The 26,971-nt window shown below is 43.7% G+C and overlaps 1 protein-coding gene across 2 annotated transcripts in view; it reads left to right on the forward strand.

The window, feature by feature from the left end:
- The first annotated feature begins 20,553 nt into the window (after window positions 1-20,553).
- Window positions 20,554-26,971, forward strand: part of MEIS3 (Meis homeobox 3) — a 34,073-nt gene continuing 27,655 nt past the window's right edge. For both annotated transcript variants that reach the window (XM_040442511.1, XM_040442512.1), the window contains exons 1-2: window positions 20,554-20,952; window positions 24,906-25,108. In XM_040442511.1, coding sequence (XP_040298445.1) covers window positions 20,941-20,952; window positions 24,906-25,108 — 215 coding nt within the window. In that variant the 5' untranslated portion in view covers window positions 20,554-20,940. The remainder of the gene's footprint in view (window positions 20,953-24,905; window positions 25,109-26,971) is intronic.

Genomic DNA, 26,971 nt, shown 5'->3' on the forward strand with positions numbered 1-26,971 from the left:
TTGCTTAGCTGGAATAGTCATGGTTTAAAATGTGACGTGTGCCAAAATTGCATCAAAATTTTGGCACTAAATAGGCCAATCAAGAGGTGGTGTAAGACAAGACACGTGTCTAATGGTGGGTTTACATGGCCCGATGGTTGGGCAGATTATTGGGGACCAACACTTGTTCCCAACAAGCTGCCTGTCTAAAGACAAAGCTGATCCCTCGATGAACGAGCGATATGTTCATTCATCAGGTGAAGCTGTCATTCGTAAATTATCATTTCTTGGCAGCAGATCGTCCTGTCTCAACTGCCCAGAAACAATGCAGCTGTATGAGGACTAGTGATTGCAGTAGCGATCGCTCATTCTCATACTGTTGAGGTGATCTCTGCATGTAAATGCAGCTCTTCACCTCCACTGAACGAGTGGCTAGTTGTCTGGAAGGAAGGCTTCCTTTCCGATAATCAGCTACTCCTCGTCTTGTGTAAACCCACCCAACACATCAAGCAAGATGCATATGATCATCTGAGTACAGTACAATAGCCGCATGATCAGATAGGAACAGACTGCATCATAAATTACTGTGATGTACAGTAGTCAGCTCGGATCAGGGGACAGAAATGCATCCAACACATTTCCCGTGTTTCCCAGATTGAGCTCGGTTGTGTGAATCAGCCCTTAGTAATTCTGTCCCAGTGTCCCTCAGAGAATTTTCATTCACAACGTCAAATTGCCAAATATCTGTGATTAGAAGATGATAATAAGCGATCAAGAAAGAATATGTGATAAGTTTTCCTTCCAATTACAGAAGATGATCACAGAGGTAAAATTATTGCCAAGACAATTTCTTTTAATCCCTGCCCGACCTGTACAAAAATCACTAAAAATATCATCTAAGAGTTAGTTTCAAGTTGGATTTTATGAGACACACAGACACGCAATTTGTAGGGTGTAATGCATTTCTTCTTCCTAATATTCTTCAGGTCTTCCTCCCTTCCATTGACTTCAATAGAAAAAATGAAGAGCAGAAAACAAATTTTTCATAACTGGTAGTTGGAGTTTTTGTTACTTTTTTTGGCTGTGTCTCGCTGCATCACTTCGAGAAAATCTGAATGAACCCTTACAAGCTTCGGTGTATAATCAACCTTGAAAAAATATTAGACAAAAACTTGGAAAAAACTTCAGCCTATGCTCCTAACACTCACACCAAATTGCCAATAAGTCTAAGTCAAAGGGTAAAATCATTTTTTTAATTGTCTATATAAAATATTATTGAACCCTATTCAATAAAAGTAATGAACATAAAAAACACTAATACCCATGCTATAGAAACACACTAATTGATGTTCCTTTAGGTTTCTGAGCCTCTGTAACCTCTGTTGACTTTTATAATCCGTATACTCTACAGTAGGGGGTACGGCAGACATTACACATTCATTGCTTAAAGCCCTCAGCAACAGAAGGCTGGATAAAGATCTCATTTTCTGTTTCTTACCAGTAGCATAAAGTCAATATTATCTGTCGGTTGGCTTACACTCAACTGCTGATACCACGTGAAAGAGTAGACAACCTAACAATATCAAAGCTATTGTTAGACCAAGTTTGGGGAAGTTAACCAAAGGAAATGATGCTATCTTCATATATTGACGAAGAGGTGCAGTAGATATTGTGAAATATTTTTTACAATGGGTAGATCCAGGTCTCACACACAATGTTCAATGTTTACAAGCCCTTTGCGTCTGCAGTTGAGTTGGTTTCCTTGGAGAAACGATGGTGGACCTGGATTGTGGTAGACACATGGCTAAAAATTTGTCAAAATTTTGATGCTTCTAAGGTTCCCAATAATCACATACAACTTATAGTACTGTGGCTCAACGGACATTTTGTGCATCCCAAAAAATCCAAGACCTGAATGTTACTGCCCCTAAATGCATCAAGAATTCTTCTCTTGGATACAGCCACTAGTTGTCAGTCAATGACCATTTGGATGCCCCACCTCTTATTAATGTAAGGCTGGGTTCACACGGGCGTTGCGGGAAAATGTGCGGGTGCGTTACGGGAACACCCGCGATTTTTCAGCGCGAGTGCAAAACATTGTAATGCGTTTTGCACTCGCGTGAGAAAAATCGCGCATGTGTGGTACCCAAACCCGAACTTCTTCACAGAAGTTCGGGCTTGGGATCGGTGTTCTGTAGATTGTATTATTTTCCCTTATAACATGGTTATAAGGGAAAATAATAGCATTCTGAATACAGAATGCATAGTAAAACAGCGCTGTAGGGGTTAAAAAAATAAATAAATAATAATTTAACTCACCTTAGTCCACTTGATCGCGCAGACCGGCATCTCCTTCTGTCTCCTTTGCTGAACAGGACCTGTGGTGAGCATTCATTACATGAACAGGACCTTTGGTGACGTCACTCCGGTCATCACATGATCCATCACCATGGTAAAAGATCATGTGATGGATCATGTGATGACCAGAGTGACGTCACCAAAGGTCCTGTTCATGTAATGAATGCTCACCACAGGTCCTGTTCAGCAAAGGAGACAGAAGGAGATGCCGGTCTGCGCGATCAAGTGGACTAAGGTGAGTTAAATTATTATTATTATTATTTTAACCCCTCCAGCGCTGTTTTACTATGCATTCTGTATTCTGAATGCTATTATTTTCCTTTATTACCATGTTATAAGGGAAAATAATAATGATCGGGTCTCCATCCCGATCGTCTCCTAGCAACCGTGCGTGAAAATCGCACCGCATCCGCACTTGCTTGCGATTTTCACGCAACCCCATTCACTTCTATAGGGCCTGCGTTGCGTGAAAAAGGCAGAATATAGAGCATGCTGCGATTTTCACGCAACGCACAAGTGATGCGTGAAAATCACTGCTCATCTGAACAGCCCCATTGAAATGAATGGGTCGGTATTCAGTGCGGGTGCAATACGTTCACCTAGCGCATTTCACCCGCGCGTAAATCTCGCCCGTGTGAACGCAGCCTAAGAATGATATCCATGCATCTACTCTTCAGGCCCAAGACCCAATCTAGGAAATGTGTGTGATATACTGTATATATACTCTTATACATGAGCTAGGTGTCACAGCCTCTGTTGTGTTCGCCGTGACAAGGTTGCCATGCATGCTTTTGCTAGCGGCAACGCGTGTCACGGCCTCCTTTGTGTTCGCCGTGACACTGTTACCATGCTTGCTGTTTGTTTGTTCCAGCATGTTTGCTAGACATCCCACTGTCTATCTGTTGTGTCCTCCGGAAGTGGGTGTCTGTGTGCAGCTCTGCCGGGGGCCGCCATGCATCCTGTCCGCATGGGTCTCCGGTTGTCGTTGTTGCCGCAGCAGGTAAGTGCGTATAGTTTCTGGGCTCTTACCTGCCGATTCAGTAGATGTTCACTGCCTGTCCCTTTCCTTGCAGCTAGGCCGGTGAGACTGTTCATTCGTGTTTTGGAAGAACAGGTCGTCTCACCCCTGCTCTTATTCCAGGGATTATCAGGGCGACTCAGGGTCTGAGGTTCCTGGGTATGAGCCGTCCTACCATCTGGGTCCGCTCATACGGTTAGGAGTCAGGGCGATGATTAGGGAAGCTCTAGGAGGTGACCTGCTCCCTTATCCCAGCTTCCTGGCCTAGTTGCTATCCCGTCTGCTCCCTCACTGTCACGGTGGGGAGTGGGGGAAACCACAGCAAGCACGGCAACTATGTCACAGCGAACACAAAAGAGGCCGTGACACGAGTTGCCGCTGGCAACAACATGCACTACAACTGTGTCACGGCGAACACAACAGAGGCCGTGACACTAGGGGTCAACATTGGCGATGGAGAACTTTAGATTAGGGTTTTTAGATTAATATTAAGAAGATCAAGAATTTCTCAGTTCAAAAATTTGCTGTTCGTCTGACTGATGGTATTAGGGATACATAGTCTGAAAAGTAGCTCATCCAAAGTTTGGAGACATAAAGGACCTCAACAACTTTGGAAAACATTCCTTTGAGTTCCACCAACCCATCCATTTGGTGAATGTAATTTAGTGCCATATGCTTATTGGTATATTTTTAGACTTTAAAGAGGACTTTAATCAACAGCATTAGCCCTACTAGGCAGTATGCCTGGTTTAAGAGGGTTCATTAGGATGACAAGTCCTTTTTGAGGTGCGATAAATTATAAGTTTAGAATACTTATTGGATTATTAGATGCAGCAACATTAGAGTTAGAGGTATACAGCATGCTTTATATAGTACATGAAAGTTAGATGCGCATGAACAAAGTGTCCATGATGGTGACCAGTAGTAATAGTGTGGAAACATGTTGCTCTGCAGTAGATAAATTACAACAAGGTTTGGGATTTGTTATTTTTGAAGAGGTGAAGGGGAAAAGGCTTGGAAATTTTGGCTTAGAGACATAAAAGTAGAATTCATTTCTATGTAGTAGGAGCAGGCCCATCATAGATGATTATATTATGGTATAAACTACTACATAATGCACCTTGAGTTCTGTTCTTAGACTAAGCCACTAAAAGGGTTAATTTTGCTGCAGAGTGCAAAACAGGGTCATCCAGATATTTTGAATTTACAGCTGCCCAGCAATAAATATATATTCTCTAGTTCAGACTTTCAAGGAAAAAAAATTGGGTGTGAGGGGCTGGTGGGGAGGAATTCTTGAAATGTTCTCTTACTTCTGACCCCAAATCTCTGGGTTTTACACCACAAAATAAACACTTGGCTCGGTAAAATTTTATGGGGTCGAGTTTGGATAATTTATGAGGCAGGATCAGTGCAGCAGGGCAGGACCCCGGGACCCTGTTCCTCATTGGCAGGGGAGGCATGGGGAAGGGGGAGAAAGTAATAGGATTTTGAAATGTGAAACAGGGGAAGGCTTGAAAGGAAAATTAATAGCTATCATAATGCTTTTTGACTTGTTGAACCTTGCCCAAGGTAGAAAGGGCGGTGGGAGGGTGCCGGATCCCACAGGTCCTGAGTTGGTGATCTTCAATTTAAGAGAAAACCTGGTAGGACTGTCACTGACTCTATATAGAGAACCTTCTGTAAGCCTCAAGACTTTGCTAAATCTTTGGTAAAGATGACAGGTCCTCTCTAAAAGGACTATAAGTGTATAATGAAGCTGGCCTGATGAAGGTTTGGTAGTTTAATAGTCCAATAAAATGCCACTTAGGCCTACTGCCAATGGGTATGAGCTGCCTATGTGTATGAACATTGGCCAATGTATAGAGTTTGTTGACTACTTACTTGCTCATGGTCCTACAAATCCTTCTTCTTGTGATCTAAAACTATACATGCTTCCCGTGAAATTTACAAATGTCCAATTTATGTTTTTACAGTCATATCTTGTATATACAGTCCCTCTCCATATGTCCCATTGGGGAATCTAATGAAGAAGGTGGTGCCACCCAGTCACAACCCCTTTAATTAGCCGAAGTAGATGTCCACTGCAAACAGTGGCTTCTGTGTAGAAAGTCTCGAAATGCGTTGATGATCCTCTTTTCTACTTTTGACTGTACAACTAAAGCTTTCCATACACATAAGATAAGTAGCTGAAATTGGCCGATCAGTCATCCAACTATCCACATCCTAGCCCAAACTGGCAGATCAGTGAGACATGTTAGAAACAGAAAAGGAAAACAACAAAGTGGACATGTGCAAAGAAAACAACCTGAAGAATCCAACCCCACAGAACAAAATTTAGGGAGACAACAGTCCATTGTGATCTATAATCTTTAGACAATCATTGTCTAAATTGTCTAAACACGGTCAAAGACAGCCATTTCGTCCAACATTTTAGCTTATGTGTATTGTGACACAGTGAGGGGATTGGTCTGGGAAAACAGGTATTTTCCTCCCAGCGTGTGCTGCTGTGCTGATTTGCAGCGAGGTGGGGTCAAATACCGGACTGGATTTTAATTGCTCATACAGGTTTTTGGCAGCACCTGGCTGTCCTTAAATAGGCAGCTGGGCTCAGCAGCAGCATCTCTGTGTTGGGATCTAAAGCTTGGTGCCAGGTTGGAGGGCTGAGACCCATAGACCGAGGAAACAGGCCCCCCAAAGCCTGCCGTGGACTGCTGGAGGCAGAACTGACATCAAGGTGACTTGTCTTATATGAACTTTCCAATTTGTGGGAAGTAACACCAAGATGTACTTTCCATTGTGTGTGAAGTAAACACCAAGACTGCAAAGTAACGTATTGTTTTGTGCATTTGCCTCAAGTGTGAATAAACACAGAAGTTTTGCGTTAAGAACTTGTCTTTTGCCTTTGTACTGCGTCCGCGAAACCCCACAATTGGTGGAAGATTCGGGCAAGCGCAGTGAGGCAGGCGTGATCGCCGAAGTATTGTTGTTTTTCATTTTTGCTTCTGGCACGGTTGTATGTCTTGCATTAAACCCGCTAAATTTCAACCCGTGACCCTTGACAAAATGGAGGCCATAATGAAGGCTCTTGTGGAGGCTAACCAGCAGCAGCAAGAAACCAACCTGCAACAACGGGAGGCTAACAGACAGCAGCAAGAAACAAACCAGCTGCTGTTACAACACGTGATGGCTATACAGACGATAGGAACATCTCAAAGCGTCCATGATGTCCGGAAAGCGGTCCGTGCGGCGATCCCCAAGATAACACCCTTAGATGACATCGAAACCTACCTGGTGATGTACGAGAAGGTGGCCACAAGGGAGAAACTCCCCCGAGACCAGTGGGCTGAGGTCGTAGCTCCGTTCCTGGCATACGATTCTCAGCGGATGTATTTCGACTTGCCGGACGATCAAGCGGCGGACTTCCGGAAAGTAAAGGGTGAGATTCTGGCAAGACTGGGGGTGAATGTGTTGGTCCGGGCCCAGCGGGTACATAAATGGGGGTTTAACCCGGCTGAGCCATCGAGACCCAAGTATTATGACTTATTTCACCTCATAAAAAGTTGCTACACCCGGATTTACGGCTATGCTGGATCGACTATTAGCTGATATTTTCTGAAGGGCTTTGCCATCCCCTCTCCAGCACTGGATCGGCCAGGTGTCTCCTGGCAATGCCCTGGAGATGGTGGCCCTGGTGAAACGCTATGAGGCTACTAAGAATCTACAGGGGGGTTCTTTTGGGACAGTCAAACTCCGGAATATCCACACCAAGCCTGGAGATTTAAGCCGTTAAAACCCACCCGGGATGTACCCACTATGGGCCTGGCTTCGTTAGCCTGCTGGCAGTTTCAGGAGTCTGGCCATGTAAGGGATGACTGTCCTCATCGGGTTGAGCCCATGGACACTAATTGTCGTTACCGTCAGTCGCTATATGCCAGGAAACTGTGTGAAACAGGTACCCCAGAATCTCTACACCACTTGTGCCAGGTGGAAGTGGGAGACACTCAAGCGGAGGTGCTGCTGGAATCAGGGACCCTGGTGACCCTAGTAAGGGCTACCCTAGTGCGGTTCACTGAGTATACTGTCCGGAAAGTCAGGGTGATGTGCATCCATGGAGACTTAAAAGACTACCCCACCGCTCTGGTGTCTTTAACTACGGTAGCCGGCAGGTGGACCCACGAGGTGGCAGTCGCCACAAATCTAGACTACGAACTCATAATAGGGAGAGACTTTCCGGGCTTCCCGGCCCTATGGCCGGTTGTGAGAGTTACTGATACCCGTGAGTCAGGGGCAAACCCAAGAGATTGGCCTTGTTCAGGAGGAAGGCCAGAACCCTGGGAACCTGAGGCCGAAGGGCCAGCAGTAGGGGTCACCGCCACTTCGGTGGAAGAGGGGGAGACAACCCCGCTGAGTGTAATGGTGGGAGACGTGGTGGACTTGCCACTGGGTCCTGAGTTGACAGACTTCAACGTCTCCGGGGAAAAACTTTGGTACAGCACAACACCGGGACCCCTGGGAGAATGTGGTAATAATTAAAGGTGAACCACAACAACCTGGGGCCAAGTCGATGTTTCCCCGTTTTGTGGTTCATCAGAATATGTTGTATCGGGTAAACCAGCTGCAGGGTGAACATATTGAACAGTTGGTGGTGCCCCAGGCTTATCGCAAACTCATGTTAGAGTTAGCCCACCAACATGTTCTCGGGGGTCATCTGGGAATGCAGAAAACATAGGACCGAATATTACAACAGTGTTACTGGCCCAGTGTGTTTAGAGAGGTGGACGAATTTTGCAAGTCTCGCCCGACCTGCCAAACAACTAGCCCCTAGCACCTTTTCCGCAGTCCCTTAGTGCCTTTCCCGATCATCGAGGTACCATTTGAGCGAATCGCTTTGGACCTCATAGGCCCAGTACAGAAGTCGGCTATAGGACAGCAACACATCTTGGTCGTCCTAGATTACGCCACTCGGTATCCGGAGGTGGTGCCACTGCGACATACATTGGCCAAACTTATAGCTAAAGAGTTAATGGAGATGTTTTCCCGAGTGGGGCTACCTAAAGAGGTTCTGACTGACCAGGGGACCCCTTTTATGTCCAAGGTCATGAGGGAACTCTGTAAGTTTCTGCACATCAAACAGCTAAAGATGTCCGTCTATCATCCGCAAACTAACGACTTGGTAGAAAGGTTTAACCAAACATTAAAAAACATGTTAAAAAGAGTGGTGACTAAGGATGGGAAGGACTGGGACCTCCTTCTGCCCTATCTTACTTTCGCAGTGCGAGAGGTGCCCCTGGCCTCTCATGGGTTCTCGCCCTTCGAACTGCTATATAGCAGACATCCTCGAGGTCTGTTGGACATAGCCAAAGAGGCGTGGGAGCAACAACCCACCCCGTATAAAAGTATTATTAAAAATGTCACCCAGATGCAGGAACGTATGGAAACGGTGTTGCCTCTTGTAAGAGGGCATATGGAGGCAGCTCAGCGAGCTCAAAGTCGGGTCTATAATCGGCAGGCTCGGGTCCGGATCTTTAACCCGGGAGATCATTTTTGGTTCGAGTACTGATCGTGGACAGTAAGTTCCTGGCTAGGTGGCAGGGACCCTACGAAGTAATTGAAAAATTTGGAGAGGTAAACTACAAGGTACACCAGCCAGGGTGGCGAAAGCCGAACCAGGTGTGCCATGTGAACTTACTCAATCCTTGGAAAGATAGGGAGACCGGTACTGACGACAGCCCGTAGCCGAGATTCCTAGGGGAAGAGGTTCCGGCCCCTCGGTCTGATGCAATGGAAGTGGTTGCCACAGTGAAGATTGCTGACAGCCTCTCCTCTAAACAGACTCAGGAGGCCAGGGAGTTCGTCAGCAAGAACACGGATGTGTTCTCAGACCTCCCCGGACGCACTTCCACAATTCAGCATGACATTTTCACTGAACCTCGGGCAAAAGTCAGATTAAAACCATACTGGGTACCCGGGGCTCGGCGACAAACCATCTCGGAGAAAGTGCAGCTAATGCTTATTGAGAAATCTAAAAGTGAGTGGGCCAGTCCTATAGTTTTAATACCCAAACCGGACAAGACGTTACGGTTCTGTAACGATTTTCGTAAACTAAACGAGATTTTCAAATTCGATGCGTATCCCATGCCCTGGGTGGATGAGCTTATCGAGAGGTTAGGACAAGCCCGGTATTTTTCTGTTTTGGACCTCACCAAAGGGTACTGAGCGATATTGTCATCCACAGTACCGACTGGGAAAGTCACCTACCCAAAGTGCAGGCTGTAGTGGACTCCCTTCGGAAGGCTGGAATAACCCCAAAAAATGTGCGATTGGGTCAGAGGAGACTAAATACTTGGGGTATGTCATTGGGCGCAGAGTCATCAAATCCCAAGTGAACAAAATAGAGGCGATACAGAATTGGCCCCGACCTGTCACTACTAGGCAAGTAAAGTCGTTCTTGGGAATGGTGGGCTATTATATGAGGTTTGTCCCCCACTTTGCTATGGCGGCCGCGTCATTGACAGGGCTCTTGAAGGGACGCAAGTCAGTGATGGTTCGCTAGGAAGATCAGGTGGAAAAGGCTTTTTCCGCTTTGAAGTCGGCCCTGTGTGGGTCCCCGGTTTTGGTGACGCCCGACTTCAAGAAGGAATTTATAGTACAGATCGATGCCTCCGAAGTAGGCCTCGTGCTGTACTGTCTCAGGAAGTCAACGGGGAGGAGCATCCCATTGTCTTCCTCAGCAGTAAGCTCACCCCAGCCGAGACCAGGTACAGTATAGTGGAGAGAGAGTGCCTGGCTATCAAGTGGGCACTCGAGTCTCTCCGTTATTATTTGTTGGGGAGAAAATCCTGCCTGGTGACCGACCACTCCCCTCACAAGTGGATGAGCCAGGCCAAAGACAGAAATGCCCGTGTCACCAGATGGTTCCTTTCCCTACAGAACTTTAAATTTACAGTGGAACACAGGGCAGGTAAATGCAGATGCCCTGTCCCGAGTACATTGTCTGGCGAGTGTTCACCCCCTCAGGGTTGAACAAAAGAGAGGGGGGGGGGGGGGTATGTGACACAGTGAGGGGAATGGTCTGGGAAAACAGGTATTTTCCTCCCAGCATGTGCTGCTGGGCTGATTTGCAGCCAGGTGGGGTCAAATATCGGACTGGATTTTAATTGCCGGTCTGGGTTTTTGGCAGCACCTGGCTGTCCTTAAATAGGCAGCTGGGCTCAGCAGCAGGATCTCTATGTTGGGATCTGAGGCTTGGTACCAGGTTGGAGGGCTGAGACCCATGGGCCGAGGAAACAGGCTCCCTAAAACCTGCCGTGGACTGCTGGAGGCAGAACTGACATCAAGGTGACTTGTCTTATATGAACTTTCCAATTTGTGTGAAGTAACACCAAGATGGACTTTCCATTGTGTGTGAAGTAAACACCAAGACTGCAAAGTAATTTTTTTGTGCATTTGCCTCAAGTGTGAATAAACACTGAAGTTTTGCGTTAAGAACTTGTCTTTTACCTCTGTACTTCGTCCGCTTACACTATCTGCCAGAGTAAAACCCCCACAGTATCAACTGGTGGCCTAAATATATATTAGATGGTTGGTAGGTCATGACAAAGACAACCAAAATCCACCAACTTTTATCTAATGGACAGTTTTGCGTCCTTTTTGGGGAGAGCGCAAAACATTAGAGGGTTGATGGGTTTCTAATTTCTCCAGTGTGCATAGAAGATTGTTTAGTCACCTAGATCTTCTGTAGATAGACTTTAGGGTGGGCGACTCAAACTTCAAGCTAAAAAATAAAGTTTCTTATCTGATGGCCCTTATGTCACCTCTGTACAGAAAGCTGCCTGGTGTCACCAGAGTTTCACCTCCCCTTTTTAAACGCCTGATTAACGATTATTTATCCTGAAGCCATCACAGAATTCACAGTAGAAGGTGCTAAATGGGGATTTTAGGAGTTAGTTGTTTTAATTGCCCAAGGGGGGAGGGCAAAAGTACTGTTCACAGTTTGTATTCCTGACACCACCAGTTCATTACCACTGTATTACCGGCCAGGACACAAACCCAGCAACAGAGGTCCTCTCTACCACCTCTGCTGGAAGGCTGCTCCTCGGATCATGGAGGCAGACAAATCGTGGCCATCAAAATGCTCATTTCGGGCCAATATATCAGCAGTAACAGTTGTCATTCAAAGAGAGGGGCAGCTCTCCGTGCCAGAGACATAGAATTTGGCAGCCATTGCTCCATCCAGTCGTTGCGGCCTCGTTCTCTTGTTCAGTAATTGGATTCTTAGCCCTCCAAAGGCCCATTTTCACCTGTATCATTGATTAGCAAGTGCATAAGGGAGCGCATTAGAGGAGCGAGCATCCAGCGTAGCAGGGTTTAATGGCTGACACTGCTGACCCAGCTGGCAGGGAATGGAGAACTCCGGATTTCTCTGTCTGACGGCTCTGTACATAGAAAGCTTACCACATCTTTCCAGGCACTCGTCTCCCTCAAGCAGTCTTGACTGTATTTGGTGCTGGTAGAATTGTCCATTTATTTAAATAGCACCCACTTGTTCTGGAGGGTCTTACAGTACTGATTTAGTCACTTTTATTGCTTATGCTTAAATGTTATGGTCAATTATTGGCCTTTATCTATACAGTCAGGGGCAAGACTGAATGTTTAGACAAATGGCAGTGCACGATGGGCCGGAGACTGGGGCAGCCCACGGGTCTTTCGTCAGATAGAATATGTGGCCCTTTGCTTTGATGGTGGTCGGTGGATTGACTGACCGTTGTACAGTGAGGTTACCACGATTGTCAATATGAACCTAAAAGGTCATATGGGTGGTCCGCAGCTCGAGTCTACCCTTTCTTGAGTCCCGATTTAAAGTGCAGCTTCAATTTTGGAAGACTCGCCATGATCATTTCTTATATGGTTGTCCACTCAGTTGAATCGGTACAGCAAGATGGTGCAAGAAAGGTGTCGGGAAGCCCAGAGTTTCCGTGTGACAACACAGATTGTTGTTTAAGCCACCCTGATTTATAAGGTAAAAGTACTGCGACATCACTGTTCTCAACGTACTCCCACTCTATAAGTAGTCATCCCTCCTGACATGTGAGTTTTAGTAATTAATTGCATTCTCCATGTAATAGCATTTCTAAAACATAGTTTTTTCATATATAACTTTGTTGTTTCTCTATTATTCATACTAGAAGTTATGAATGAATTGCTAGCAATTTGCAAAGAAGGTCCAGCTGGGTGTTACCAGTTGGGGCGGGGGGGGGGGGGGGGTGTCCCTGTACAGTCTGACACTATCCAATCAATGCTGCCAGGGTTAAAGATGAACCTGGAGAACAATCTTCTACAATCAATCTCCTTACAAAATATCTGAAGACACTTCCAGACTACTCCCTAAAGTAATACATACATTGTTTTTATCTTAGGAGGGTTGCAGATAAAAGCTTCTATTCACTGTAGGAATTTTATTGATTGGCAGCAGAGTTGGATAATCAGGCATGTGGATATACATATCATGTATAAACCCTTCTCCAGACAGGTCTTCTTCAGGCAGGAGATCACTGAGAGGGTCCCCTGTAGGTCACACGTATATCCTTAAGGACGTATTTAGCATAGTAGAGAAAATCAGGTGTCCTAGTCCCAGAGGGCAGGATTACCCCACTTTAAAGTCATTATAATCCCAGAATTACATCAATACACCATTAACAAATCCATGGAACAGCTTGAAGGAAAACCTGTGACGTATGTTTCCAGTAGACACCGATGACAGCAGTCTCGCACCCGCACTGTCACTCATGGGTAATGGTCCAAGAAGTGAGAAGTAAGCTGAAGGCTACTCTCTGTATCATGTCCTTCCTGTATAATACTGTAAGTGTGCAAGTCAAAATGGGGCCACCTTGTGGTTGGGTTGATACCGAATCTACCTTCCTCCTGAGATGGCGGCCTTCAGAACATGCTGGTCCCCACTTTATCTCGACATGGACATCACGATAGTCCATATTTGCTAAACTTGCACTTCAGATCCACGTCTCTATGAGCCGTATAGCACCCACAGTGGTCACCTCTATAGTACTACACAGTTATTAAAGGGACTGTCCAGCCCTACAGCACCCACAGTGGTCACCTCTACAGTACTACTCAGTTATCCTGTACGATGTAGTACTATATCCTCAGGACAGGCCACCACTAGATGGTCGACGGGGATCCACCTGACGATCAACTGTTTGGTGTAGCTTCGTTGCGTGGAGGGCGCCCACTACTACAGTGCCGCTTCCATTGACTTCAATGGGAGCAATGCTAAAGTAGTGAGCTCCTTCCACTACAATGTTGGCAGGGCTGTGTAGCCCCAGTGCAGACATCCGGCAACAGAACTATACTGAACAGCTGATCGGCAGGGGGCACGGAGTGTCGTACCTGCACCAATCAGCTAGTGATGGCCTATCCTCAGGGTAGGCTATTTCTTACTGAAATCTGGACAACCCCTTTAATTGTAAAATCCTTGGTTGTCTCGGAGAGTGAAGGGGTAATTTCATACAACCTGGTGGTCTAGGGCTTGAAGGAGGTCAATGGTTGCTTATTTTGGGTCCCATCCTTAGAGGGGCTCCTCTAGGGGTTGGGTGCCCTGGGCAAATATCCCTAAAACCACCTTTGACTATATACACCTTCCTGACTGAAATGGCTAACATCAGAGGACAATACCTTGCCCTGAACTGCATACCATCTGTAAGTGCAATGCTAAATTTGGCTTCTATCAGCGTCACATCGACATTTTTATAGGCGGCCGTAATGATATCTATCAAAGTAGGTGTCACCGGGCTTTCTATACTGAGAAAGGGGTAAACAGCAGGATGATGGAGATGCTGATCATCTACATTGTCTAACGCCTGCTGTAAATACGTTAAGAAAAGAAGGCGGCTGGATCCTGCCCTGAGGCTACTGCTGACGGGGGACTTGCTGAAGAAGTCCATACACCTTCAAAAGATGTCGGCCGAAGTGAATAGATTTTACCTGCACTGATACATTGAAGCAAACCATTAGGAAAACCATCCTGTGCTGCTTAACTACCTGTCTCTCAATGTATTGCCTGTTACCGTTGCAGCAAACCCTCAGCTGTGAGAAATACCAGATCCATATGGGTTTTTAAAGGAAGCTAGAATGTTCTGAAGCCTGACAGCAAGCAGAGGTCTTGAAAATGGTGACTGTCTGTAATACAAAACGTGTATTAGAAAGCTGGAGAAAGTTTCATTACACACTAGGTTTATATCAGGTTTTTCCAGCTGCTGAAAGACTACAACTCCCAGCAGGAGAGCCATAGGTTGGAGATACCGTGTTTAGCGTATTCATGGATAAGTTACGGGCATTTGGTCCTAACTAGGGAAAGATTTATCAAAATTGGTGTCAAGGAGAAATGGCTCAGTTGCCCATAGCAACCAATCAGAATCCACCTTTCATTTTCCAAAAGCGCTCTGAAAAATGAAAGGTTGAATCTGATTGGTTGCTATGGGCAACTAAGCCAGTTTTCCTTGACACTAGTTTAATAAATCTCCCCTATAGTTTGTTTCAGGGGCCACATACTATGTTCGTTTCAACCAACTTCATATGTATATACAAAAAATAATAATTACAATCTTTGCTTTAAAAGTTTGCAAAAAAAAAAAACTAAGGTGATCGAAGTTTGGTAATCATGGCGGCTTCAGTACTCCAGAAAATACATATGGAATATACAGTACATTGCGTGCCTGGGAGCAGGCTAGGTCTCAATAGAGACCAAAACTGTTGTGGTTACTCATATCAACCAATCAGAATTCAGCTGTCATTTCTCCTGTGTAGATTAGAACATGAAAGCAGCGATGTGATTGGTTGCTGGTGGTCCTCACCACAGGATGTAAACAGTGTCAATTCATTCCTCTATTACTGTGTAGTGCATATTCATGAGGGCAGTCATTACAGTCAGGAGTGCAAGTGTGAACTCCCCTCACAGTGCTGGGGCTTTACATGTCACTGGGACACTTCACACCCCGGCGTCAATTATCTGTAGATGAAGCCTTTAGTGTGCGGCTGTGATAAACGTCCCCCTTAACCTAATTATCTCATCTGCCTTAATGATCACACCATACAAGGCGAATGCTAGGTCTGACTGAGTATTCTTAGGGTCCATTCACACGTCCGCAATTTCGTTCCGCATTTTGCAGAAAGGAATTGCGGACCCATTCATTTCTATGGGGCAGCACGATGTGCTGCCTGGATTCGGAATTGCAGATCCGCACTTCCGGGTCCGCAATTCCGAAAAATATAGAACATGTCCTATTCTTGTCCGCAATTGTGGACAAGATTAGGCATTTTCTATTAAGTGCCGGCGATGTGCGGTCCACAAAATGCGGAACGTACATCGCCAATGTCCGTGTTTTGCGGGTCCGCGGATCCTCAAAACACGCACGGACGTGTGAATGGACCTTTAAAGGGGGTTTTCCAGGAGTAGAATAGTGGTGACCTATCCTCTGGTGGTGACCCCACTGATCAGCAGTTTGAAGGGGCCGCAGTGCTAGGATGAGCGACGCAGCCTCTTCATTGTGTAGCAAGCACAGCGCCGTACATTGTGTAGTGGCCGTTCTTTGTACTGCAGCTCAGACCTAGAAAGGCCATGTGACTGATGGACACAACGTCACTGCCACCGCAACACCGCAGTCCATTCCAACAGTTGATCTGCAGAGAATCTGGGAACTGGAAGCCACTGATCAGATGTTGTTGATCTATCCTGACGAAAGGCCAGCAATATTTAAAGGGGTATTCCCATCTGGGACATTGGGGTCATGATACTAGTCCTACCTCTGGGACCCATGCCTGTCCTTGGAACGGAGCCCGCAAAGTGCAGGAGGGCGCGCCGCGCAGGCGCGACTACCTTCCATTCATTGCTATGGGAGTGCCGAAAATATCTGAGCAATGGCTCGGCTTTTTTCGTAAGCCCCACAGAAAGGAATGGGGCGGGGGCTGCACTTTTATTTCAATCAGACTTCCGAAGACAGCTTTTTTCAGCAGTCCCATAGAAATGAATGGAGAGCGGTCGCGCATGTGCATTTTGAGGGCTTCGTCCTAAGTTCTCCCACCAGGATCTGTACCTATCAGACATTGGGGACATATGGGACCCCAATGTCCCAGATGCGACAACCCCTTTAACTCCTGGGAACCCCCTTTAATGTTCATTTTCAACATAGTGGTTTTAAAGGCAATACACACATTAAATTAGAATTTCATCAGCGAGGTAAAATTTAAAAGATCAATTCTTACCAGTTGCAGCCAATCAGAGCTCAGCTTTCATTTCTTCATCTCCTGTGGAAGAAAAGCTGCTGTGATATGTGTTGCTACGGGCAACATCTTTGATAAATGAGGCCCATGGTCTAAAACAGACGCAATACAGCTTGTTGTAGAGGCGCATAGGACGGCGCAAGATCTGGACGGATCTACTGAACCTCTTGATGACCTAAGATCAGTTCAGTAGAGTGTGGTTGTAACTAACATGAGAAGGTGGCCCCATTTTAATGTTTGCTATGGGGCCCCCTCATCTCTGCGTATGTACGACCCCTGATGAACAGATTAACATTAAGGATTTAGAAAAAAATTGGGTGACAACCTCTGTAAAAGCTGTAGTAGTGACTATATTGGTTGTCAGAAGCATATAGTATTTATATTTAGTACACAAGGGGAGATTTATCAAGACTGGCACTTTCTGCGCAGGTCTTGATATCCCCTACGTCACTGGAGGATTGCGCCCTTTAGGGAAAATCCAAACGTTGCAGTGAAAAAGGTGCAAACACATAGTTTGCGACTTTTTAACACCGCTTTTCAGGCGCAAGGGAGATGATAAATCTCCACACATCAGAGTTAGCAGGAGGGCTGGAGAGCACCTACTGCCATCATGCATAGTGCGGAGACACACAAGACCAACGCCAGGTGGCATGGTGTGGGGCGCTATTAGTTACTATGGCCATTCCCATCTGGAGGGAAGACTGACCAGCCTTCAGTACGTCCAGGACATCATGGAACCAGTCCTACTGCCTTTGCTGACTCGGTTCAGGGTCTCCCCTGAGCAGCTCCATCGCCAGATCTCTCTCCCATAGAGAATGTCTGGGACTGGATGGGGTGACAGATCTCCTATGTACAGAAGCCTACAACCACCTTGGCTGAACTACGGGTCCAAGTGGAAAGAGCTTGGAATGACCCCAGGAGGACATCCTGGCATCTGTATGACCGTCACCATGAGAGGCCGCCTGTATCACAGCAAGGGGAGATGCCACCCAGTATTAGCGTTACCTCCCCAGGTACCCTGCTGCAGAACCCAAAATAAAGGGGCACCAACCACCTTGTGTGATCATTGACCGAGCACCACAAGTGGTTTATACTCTGTCAGTCTCAGCTCAATCACATTACGTTTTAGGCCTCATGCACACGACCGGACCGTTGTGTGTTTTGCAGTCTGCAAACCGCGGATCCGCAAAACACGGATGGCGTCCATGTGTGTTCCGCAATTTTTCAGAACGGCACGGACAGCCTTTAATATAACTGCCTATTCTTGTCCGCAAAGCGCGGACAAGAATAGGACATGTTATATTTTTTTTGCGGACCACGGAACAGAGCAACGGATGCGGACAGCACACAGAGTTCTGTCCGCATCTTTTGCGGCCCCATTGAAGTGAATGGGTCCGCATCCAAGGCGCCAAAACTGCGGCTCGGATGCGGACCAAAACAACGGCCGTGTGCATGAGGCCTTAGGCTACTTTCACACTCGTGTTTGGTGCGGATCCGTGGTGGATCTGCACAGACGGATCAGTTCAGATAATACAACCGCATGCATCCGTTCAGAACGGATCTGTTTGTATTATCTTTAACATAGCCAAGACGGATCCGTCCCCATTGACTTACATTGTGTGTCAGGACGGATACGTTTGGCTCAGTTTCGTCAGGCGGGCACCTAAACGCTGCAGGCAGCGCTATGGTGTCCGCCTCCAGAGCAGAATGGAGACTGAACGGAGGAAAACTGCTGCATTCTGAGCGGATCCTTTTCCATTCAGAATGCATTAGGGAAAAACTGATCCGTTTTGGACCGCGTGTGAGAGCCCTGAACGGATCTCACAAACGGAAAGCCAAAACGCCAGTATGAAAGTATCCTTACAGGTGTTCTTTATTCATTTTATGCTAGTGTATTTACTGTATATACGATCTATAGTATACAGTGCATATAGTATTATATTTAGCACATAGTGTATATACAGTACATAGTGTACATATGGTATACATTATTTAAATATATTACATAGGTGCATACAGAGTTTGTATGTTTGACGTAGATGGTGATTATATATATAGTAGAGGGCTGGTATTGCTGTCAGTATATATACTGTGTATATATATAATTTTTTTTTTTAAATGGCAGCACAGCTGAAAGGTTGGGACCACATGGGTGAATGTAGTATTTTTCTTTCCACTCATTTTTGGTGAGAGTGCTGCCATTTTTTTTATATTGTTGACTGTTGCCGGATCCATTGGCCTGTACCTCTGTATTTATATTTTTTATATTTGGCCTGCTATGCTGCCATCGTCTTCTATTTCTATTTATGTGTATATATATATTATAGTACAGGACTGGCATTGCTGTTATTATACATTTATATTATAGTATAGGGCTGACAGTATATATATATATATATATATATATATATATATATATATATACAGTATAGCCCAGGACTGGCAGTGGTGTTATTCTATATATACAGGTGAAACTCAAAAAATTAGAATATTGTGCAGAAGTTCATTTATTTCACTAATGCAACTTAAAATTTGAATATTGTAAAAAGGTTCAATATTCTCGGCTCATAGTGTCACACTGTAGTCAGCTAATTAACCCATACCCCCTGAGCAAAGGGGACCTGAGATTGTGACTTTGGGGTTTCATAAGCTGTAAGCCATAATCCTCCAAATTATACCAAATAAAGGCTTGAGAAAGGCTTCAGGTTGGAGCCGAAACGTCGCGTCACCTATGGGTGAATAAAGATACCATTTTTTACTGTTACTTTGGAGTGCTGCTCTATTTTTCATTATATATATATACAGGATAGTACAGGACTGACATTGCTGTTATTATATATATTATAGTATAGGTCTGGCAGTATATATATATATATACAGTATAGCCCAGGACTGGCATTGCTATTATATATTATAGTATAGGGCTGGCAGTATACATATACAGGATAGTAGAGGACTGGCACTGGTGTTATTATTTATAGTATAGGGCTGGCAGTGTATATATATATATATATTAGTATAGGACTAGCATTGGTATAGCCCAGGACTGGCATTGCCATGATATATTACAGAATAGGGCTGGCAGTATATATAGATATACAGTATAGCCCAGGACTGACATTGCTGTTATTATATATATTATAGTATAGGTCTGTCAGTATATATATATATACAGTATAGCCCAGGACTGACATTGCTGTTATTATATATATTATAGTATAGGTCTGGCAGTATATATATATACAGTATAGCCCAGGACTGGCATTGCTATTATATATTATAATATAGGGTTGGCAGTATATATAGATATATACAGGATAGTAGAGGACTGGCACTGGTGTTATTATTTATAGTATAGGGCTGGCAGTGTATATATATATATATTAGTATAGGACTAGCATTGGTATAGCCCAGGACTGGCATTGCCATGATATATTACAGAATAGGGCTGGCAGTATATATAGATATATACAGGATAGTACAGGACTGGCATAGATATGATATATTACAGAATAGGGCTGGCAGTATATATAGATATATACAGGACAGTAGAGGACTGGCACTGGTGTTATTATTTATAGCATAGGGCTGGCAGTGTATATATATATTAGTATAGGACTAGCATTGGTATAGCCCAGGACTGGCATTGCCATGATATATTACAGAATAGGGCTGGCAGTATATATAGATATATACAGGATAGTAGAGGACTGGCACTGGTGTGAGGGCAGCCCCCGGAGCTGCTGGCCGGGCAGGGGTCAGTGGCCGGTGCCCGGCTCTGGGCTGGCATCATGCAGGGAGGGGGCAGAGCACTTGGGGACTGGTCAGGGCAGGCAGTGCAGGAGTTAAAGGCTCTTCTATTTCCGGGTTTGCTCATTGCTCAGGGCTCGGAGAGAGAAGCAGAGGGAGGGAGAGAGGAGCATCATCATCATCATCATCACCACCACCACCATCCTCCTCATCCTCCTCCTCAGCCCTGTACACAGCGCACACATCACAGCCGCCGCCGCCGCTGCCCAGCATCATCCTCCTGCAGGAGCCGGCATGTCTGCAGTGTGAGCGGCGCGGGAGCTCGGTCCTCAGGCGGGACTCGTCACTCATCTGCCCCGTGACACCTGGATGGACAGGCGGCTGTGAGAGCAGCTCCTCCGCGCAGAGTCCCCTCCATGCTCCAGCCTCCAGCGCTCCAGCTCCCAGCACCTCGTCCCCCAGCCCTGCGCTCCCCTCCAGCCCGGAGCCGCTAGCGCCCTCACCTCCCATTGTCTCCAGCCACAAGGACGAGCCCAGGCGGCATGGCACAAAGGGTAGGTGCTCCTGCAGCCATTGTCACCGGCGGTGCCGCTCCACAGGCCGGCCACACGGGCAGAGAGCAGCCGGGGGGCTGCAGGGTGGGGGGCACTGCACCTCCGGATAGGCAGAATACACTGCCAACTTCATACACTGGATAGACCTCGGGAAGCTGTAATATAGTATATACTGCACACATAGTGTCATGTAGTATACACACTATACTATAATATACTGCACACATAGTGTCATGTAGTATACACACTATACTATAATTATATACTGCACACATACTACACTATAATATACTGTACACACATACTACACTATAATATAGTATACTAGACCAATATAGAACATGATAACCTGTAATATACATGTCCTATAATATAATACACACTATACTATAATATACTGCACACATAGTGTCATGTAGTATACACACTATACTATAATATACTGCACACACACTATACTATAATATACTGTACACACACTATACTATAATATACTGCACACATACTACACTATAATATACTGTACACACATACTACACTATAATATACTGTACACACATACTACACTATAATATACTGTACACACACACTACACTATAATATAGTATACTAGACCAATATAGAACATGATAACCTGTAATATACATGTCCTATAATATAATGCACACATACTGTAATGTAGTATACACACTATACTATAATATACTGTACACATAGTACACACATATTACACTATAATGTACTTTACATACTGTACTATAATGTATACTAGACCAATATATAACATGATAATCTGTAATATACATGTCCTATAATATAGTATACTGCACACATACTGCACTATAATGTACTGTACACACATACTGTAATATAATATACTACAATATCATGTACTGTACACATACTACACTAATATACTACACACATATTACACTATAATGTACTTTACATACTGTACTATAATATAGTATACTACACTATCATGTAAGGTACACATACTACAACATAATATAGTATACTACACACATACTACACTATAATATACTGTACATACTACAATATAATATACTGTACATACTACAATATAATATACTGTACATACTACACTGTAATATACTAGACCAATATATAACATGATAACCTGTAATATACATGTCCTATAATACAGTATACTACACACATACTACACTATAATATACTGTACACACACTACTAGACACATCACCTACAACAATACACTGCACTCATATAATAACACTATATAACATACCAGGTACATATAATATAGTGTACACACATTATATACTAGACATATGATGTAATATATTGTACACACATAGTATTCTGGATACATGTACTGTACACACATAATATATACTCATCATGAAGTACTAGTATTCAGTATATTTTATTATGTGACATGATATCAAATAATATACAGGACACATCAGATAGTATACTGGACACTGAGATCAGGGAGCAGTCTGCAGTCTGCACAGTATTATTACTGTCCCCTGTATTTCTGTGGCTGCTCTGCTTCTCCTGGATACTCCATGTACAGACCTCTGTAATACCCCACTACACCCATCACTTTTATACTGTATATCTGATGTCCTGGTTATGTTGTACTTTAGACAGTAGCCAGGTCCAGGCTGTGTGTACTATAGGGGGTGACACTGCACACCAGTGCACAGCAGAGCTGGGTTTGTCAGCAGCTCCTCCAGACTTCACTTGTTTAAAACTTTCTTTTCCAAGAAGTTTTCATGTCTCAGAGCTGCAGGAGAGATCTTATCTTCTGACTGAGAGCAGTCCTGCTGGCCTGTATACTGCGTACTGTATGTGGGTGTAATACCCAGCTGTATGTGTGCACGTATATATTGTAAGCTTCATAAGGAGGGCTGAGGCTTTGCTCTGTAGCTTCACACATGTAATGAGGATGACATTCCAGTGTTAATTTGTGCAGAACTAATTAGAGCAATTGTGTAATTTGCATGGAGATCACATCCAGGACTGTGTTCTCTGTGTGTATATATATATATAATGTCATACATGTAATATATACAGTATACAGTCACCATATGAGGCTGCAGTACTGTACTGTGTATAATACATTCCTTATATAATCAGTATATATGACTGCAGGACTGTGCTGTATATATATATGTGTGTGTCATACATATATGACATATATATACAGTATACAATCAGTATATGAGGCTGCAGTACTGTAGTGTATATAATGCATTCATTATATAATCTGTATATAAGACTGCAGGACTGTCCTCGGTTGTATGTGTGTGTATGTATGTATGTATGTATGTATATATATATATAATGTGCAATTTTGTCTTTATTATATATATATATATATATATATATATATATATATATATATACAGTGTTCCAAAAATACTCAAATATTTTTGGGAAGAAAGTAAAGTGGAGAATTTCTATGTAGGTGTAAAAAGAGACAAATTTAAAATGTGTTTAAAGAATGGAAGAAATGATCTATTTATATAGCAGCCAAAAGTAAAAATGTAAAATATAGATTTATTTTTTCTAATGTTATTTTCTATGTATTTGCAGTATATAGTTCTGGACTTTCCATTGCCAGCTCTTAGCTTCCCTTAAGTTTGGACCGTTGTAGCAGTGCCCTGAAGAAATTCACACACTGCTCCAAACTTCCCCAAATCTCCAGGGCCAAGGCAGGAAAATGTAAGGAGAGGCAGAGGGAGCTGCTGGCCGAGATTTGCATTTTACAAAAGTTTCTTTACAGTTGACTGGTTGCTGCCTGGGAGTGGGGAGAGCTGAGCGTGAGGAGTGTGGGAAGAAAGCTACTAAATAAAGAAAAAAAAATAATAATAATAATAAAATAATACAATGTATTATGTGTGTGTTAGGAGCCCTGTAATATACTCTGCTTGATACGCAGACCTCTAACGATTTGCCAAAACGACTATGATATAGAAAAATGACATAAAAAATGCTCCACATTTTTTACCCCAAAATGGAATCTATTTGTAATACATAAAATGTAAATAAATAAATAAATCGACCACTTGACACAAGGCAACCCAGAGTGTCTAGTGTTAGGGTCACCCTTTATTTAGGTATGAAAATGCAAAAAAAAAAAAATATAATAATAATAATAATTTCCATCACCAAACGAAGGAAATTTACACCAAAACTGAAACTGCAACATAAAATGTAATTTGACAATTTATTCTATTTAGCTCTGCCAAGCTATGTGCCTGAAGGAAGCGATAAATAAATTAAAAAAAATAATGCAGGAAGGGTTTCTGGGATGTTAAAAAAAAAAATGTTAAAAAACTTAAGTTTATTTTTTGAACTTTTGCAATAGTAAAAGTTTTGGGGTCATTTAATATTTTTTTTTGATTTTAATAGAATTATCGCCTAAACTGAACTTGGATCTGTAAATGTAATTTTCTTCATTTATTTCAAATTTTGACTGCTAACATAATATGACATGACAGTGCCAAGAGGGTTTTTTTTTGCATAAAATTATAGATAATGTGCTAGTTTTGCTTATCTGATGATTTTATTATTGTATATTGTGTGATATGTATTTTATTATATATATATAATGATATAAATGTATTTATGGCATTGTTTGTGCAGTATATGGCACTTGTATATATGGTATTTAGTGTGTGTGTCATATACTGTATAAAGGTTAATACTGTGAATATAGTTTTCTGTACAGATGTAGCAGGGCTGAGTTTGTCATGAATGTTTCTGTGATTTTCTGTAGGACTGCTCCATTTTCTAAACCTGAAAGTTGGCATAAAACACTGAAATAACACATTCAGCTCTGCTACATGCGTGCATAGAAAGAAAATAGGCAGCAGGCTTATGCATTGTACATTTTTATGCAAGTAACACGTCTGTCTGTGCTTGAGAAGTAACCTCTCCTCCTGCCCTGTGCTTTGCAGTACGACGAAATGGTGCATTACCCCGGGTTAGATGGGATCCCCCTGGCAGGATTTGGGGATGCACACACGGGACGAGTCATGCAGCATCACTCCCTAAGCCAGAGCTCACCCTATGGAACTGCTGGGGCACCTCATCGCATCCCCATGCCCCCTGGGATGGGCAGCAACGACAGCCTGAAGAGGGAGAAGGATGAGATTTATGGGTAAGAGTGGTTGGCGCCTCATGAGCTCACTGCTGGCTGCACATTACTGCTGACCCCTTGGCGTAATATAACATTTGCAAATCTTACAGGATCAGAGCCGCTGAAACGATCTGTCTGGTGTTGTGCCCATGTGTTACACAGATCTACATCTTATAGGCACAATGAATCTACCGTTAAATGTGGAGCTCTTTATGTTGGGTGATTGTTAGCTCTGTGGACCTTCCAAAGGCCTGGTCTGACACTGATAACGATGGTGTCTATGGGGTGACGGTGAGCATGGCTGGCCTTCGCCAGGTGCATGTGGTGGTCACAGGCGGGATGTACGTCCGTTATACCGCAATCTATGGCGGTGGATTTACTTTACGCTGTATTATGTGTAATTAGTTGTTGGTTCACATTGTCTGTGGGTTATAGTTTATATGTTTATCATATGTGTAGCTGTAGGAGCACCTCCCCCAACTGTAATTCACAGAGGATTGGAATTGCATTATATATATATTAATATCTCCGCTATACCTATCTACCTATCCGTGCGTTTCTGTGTTGGACTGCGCTGCTGTTTCTTCACTGAAAAAACCTTCCTTCCAGCATAAGACCATTCACCTCCCTGGACACAGGGGAAACGCCGAACCTCCACGTGTGAGCTCCTGTGGGATATGAAGAGGGCGCACCGATACTGAAGTACTGATACCTCAGGTCTACTAAAAGCGGTTTATTCTACTCACAAACAAATTCTTTGTAAGAGCATATCAAAGTTGTTGAGACACTAATCGTACTCCTGCCCGATCCTGGTTTCGCTTTCGCGCTCAGCGATGAATTGCGAAAGCGAAACCCGGGTTAGGCAGAAGGATGACTAGTGTCTCAACAACTTTGATATGCTCTTATAAAGAGTTTGTTTGGGAGTAGAATAAACCACTTTTAGTAGACCCGAGGTATCAGTACTTCAGTATCGGTGCGCCCTCTTCATATCCCACAGGAGCTCACACGTGGAGGTTTGGCGTTTTCCCTGTGTCCAGGGAGGTGAATGGTTTTATGCCGGAAGGAAGGTTTATTCAGTGAAGAAACAGCAGCGCGGTCCGACACAGAAACGCACGGATTGACTTTTGTGAACTTGACCCACTTCACATTTGGACCTGCAGCGCTAACAATACAGGCAACGTATCGGAGTTAAACTTTTATTATATCTATCTATTTCTCTATTTCATAAACTATCTATCTACAGTTTCTATCTATCTATTCTATTCTATCTCTGTATTGAATTGGACCATGGTGCTGGTCCACACTGGACCGAGAGAGTGTGCTGCATCTTCATTTTCCAAGTTTATTCTATCTCATATCTATCTATTATTTATCTATTTCGTTATCTAATTATCCATCTATCTACCTGCCTATTATCCATCCATCTATTCCATTATCTATCTATTTCATAAACTATCTATCTATCTATCTCATGCCTATTTATATTCTATCCATCTTATATCTATCTATCATCTATCTAATATCAATCTCATTATCTATCTATCTATCTATCTATCTATCTATCTATCTATCTATCTCATGCCTATTTATATTCTATCTATCCATCTTATATCTATTCATCTTATATCTATCAATCTATCTATTAATCTATCTATCTGATATCTATCTATCTCTGTCTGACCGTATATACACAGACATGTAGCAGTGATCCTGTCTATACTCCCCTATGTAGTATATGATACAACTGTTGCTTTTCCTATGTGAGGTGCATTATATACAGTTAGGTCCTTTTCTCTCCTGGGATGTGTATGGACCGTCCATGTCCTTCTTCTAGTATTGGTGACTTTCCTCACCTCCAGGACTATCCTGAGCAGCCTAGGACCT

The sequence above is a fragment of the Bufo bufo genome, chromosome 8, assembly GCF_905171765.1.
Source record: "Bufo bufo chromosome 8, aBufBuf1.1, whole genome shotgun sequence".
Lineage (NCBI taxonomy): Eukaryota > Metazoa > Chordata > Amphibia > Anura > Bufonidae > Bufo > Bufo bufo.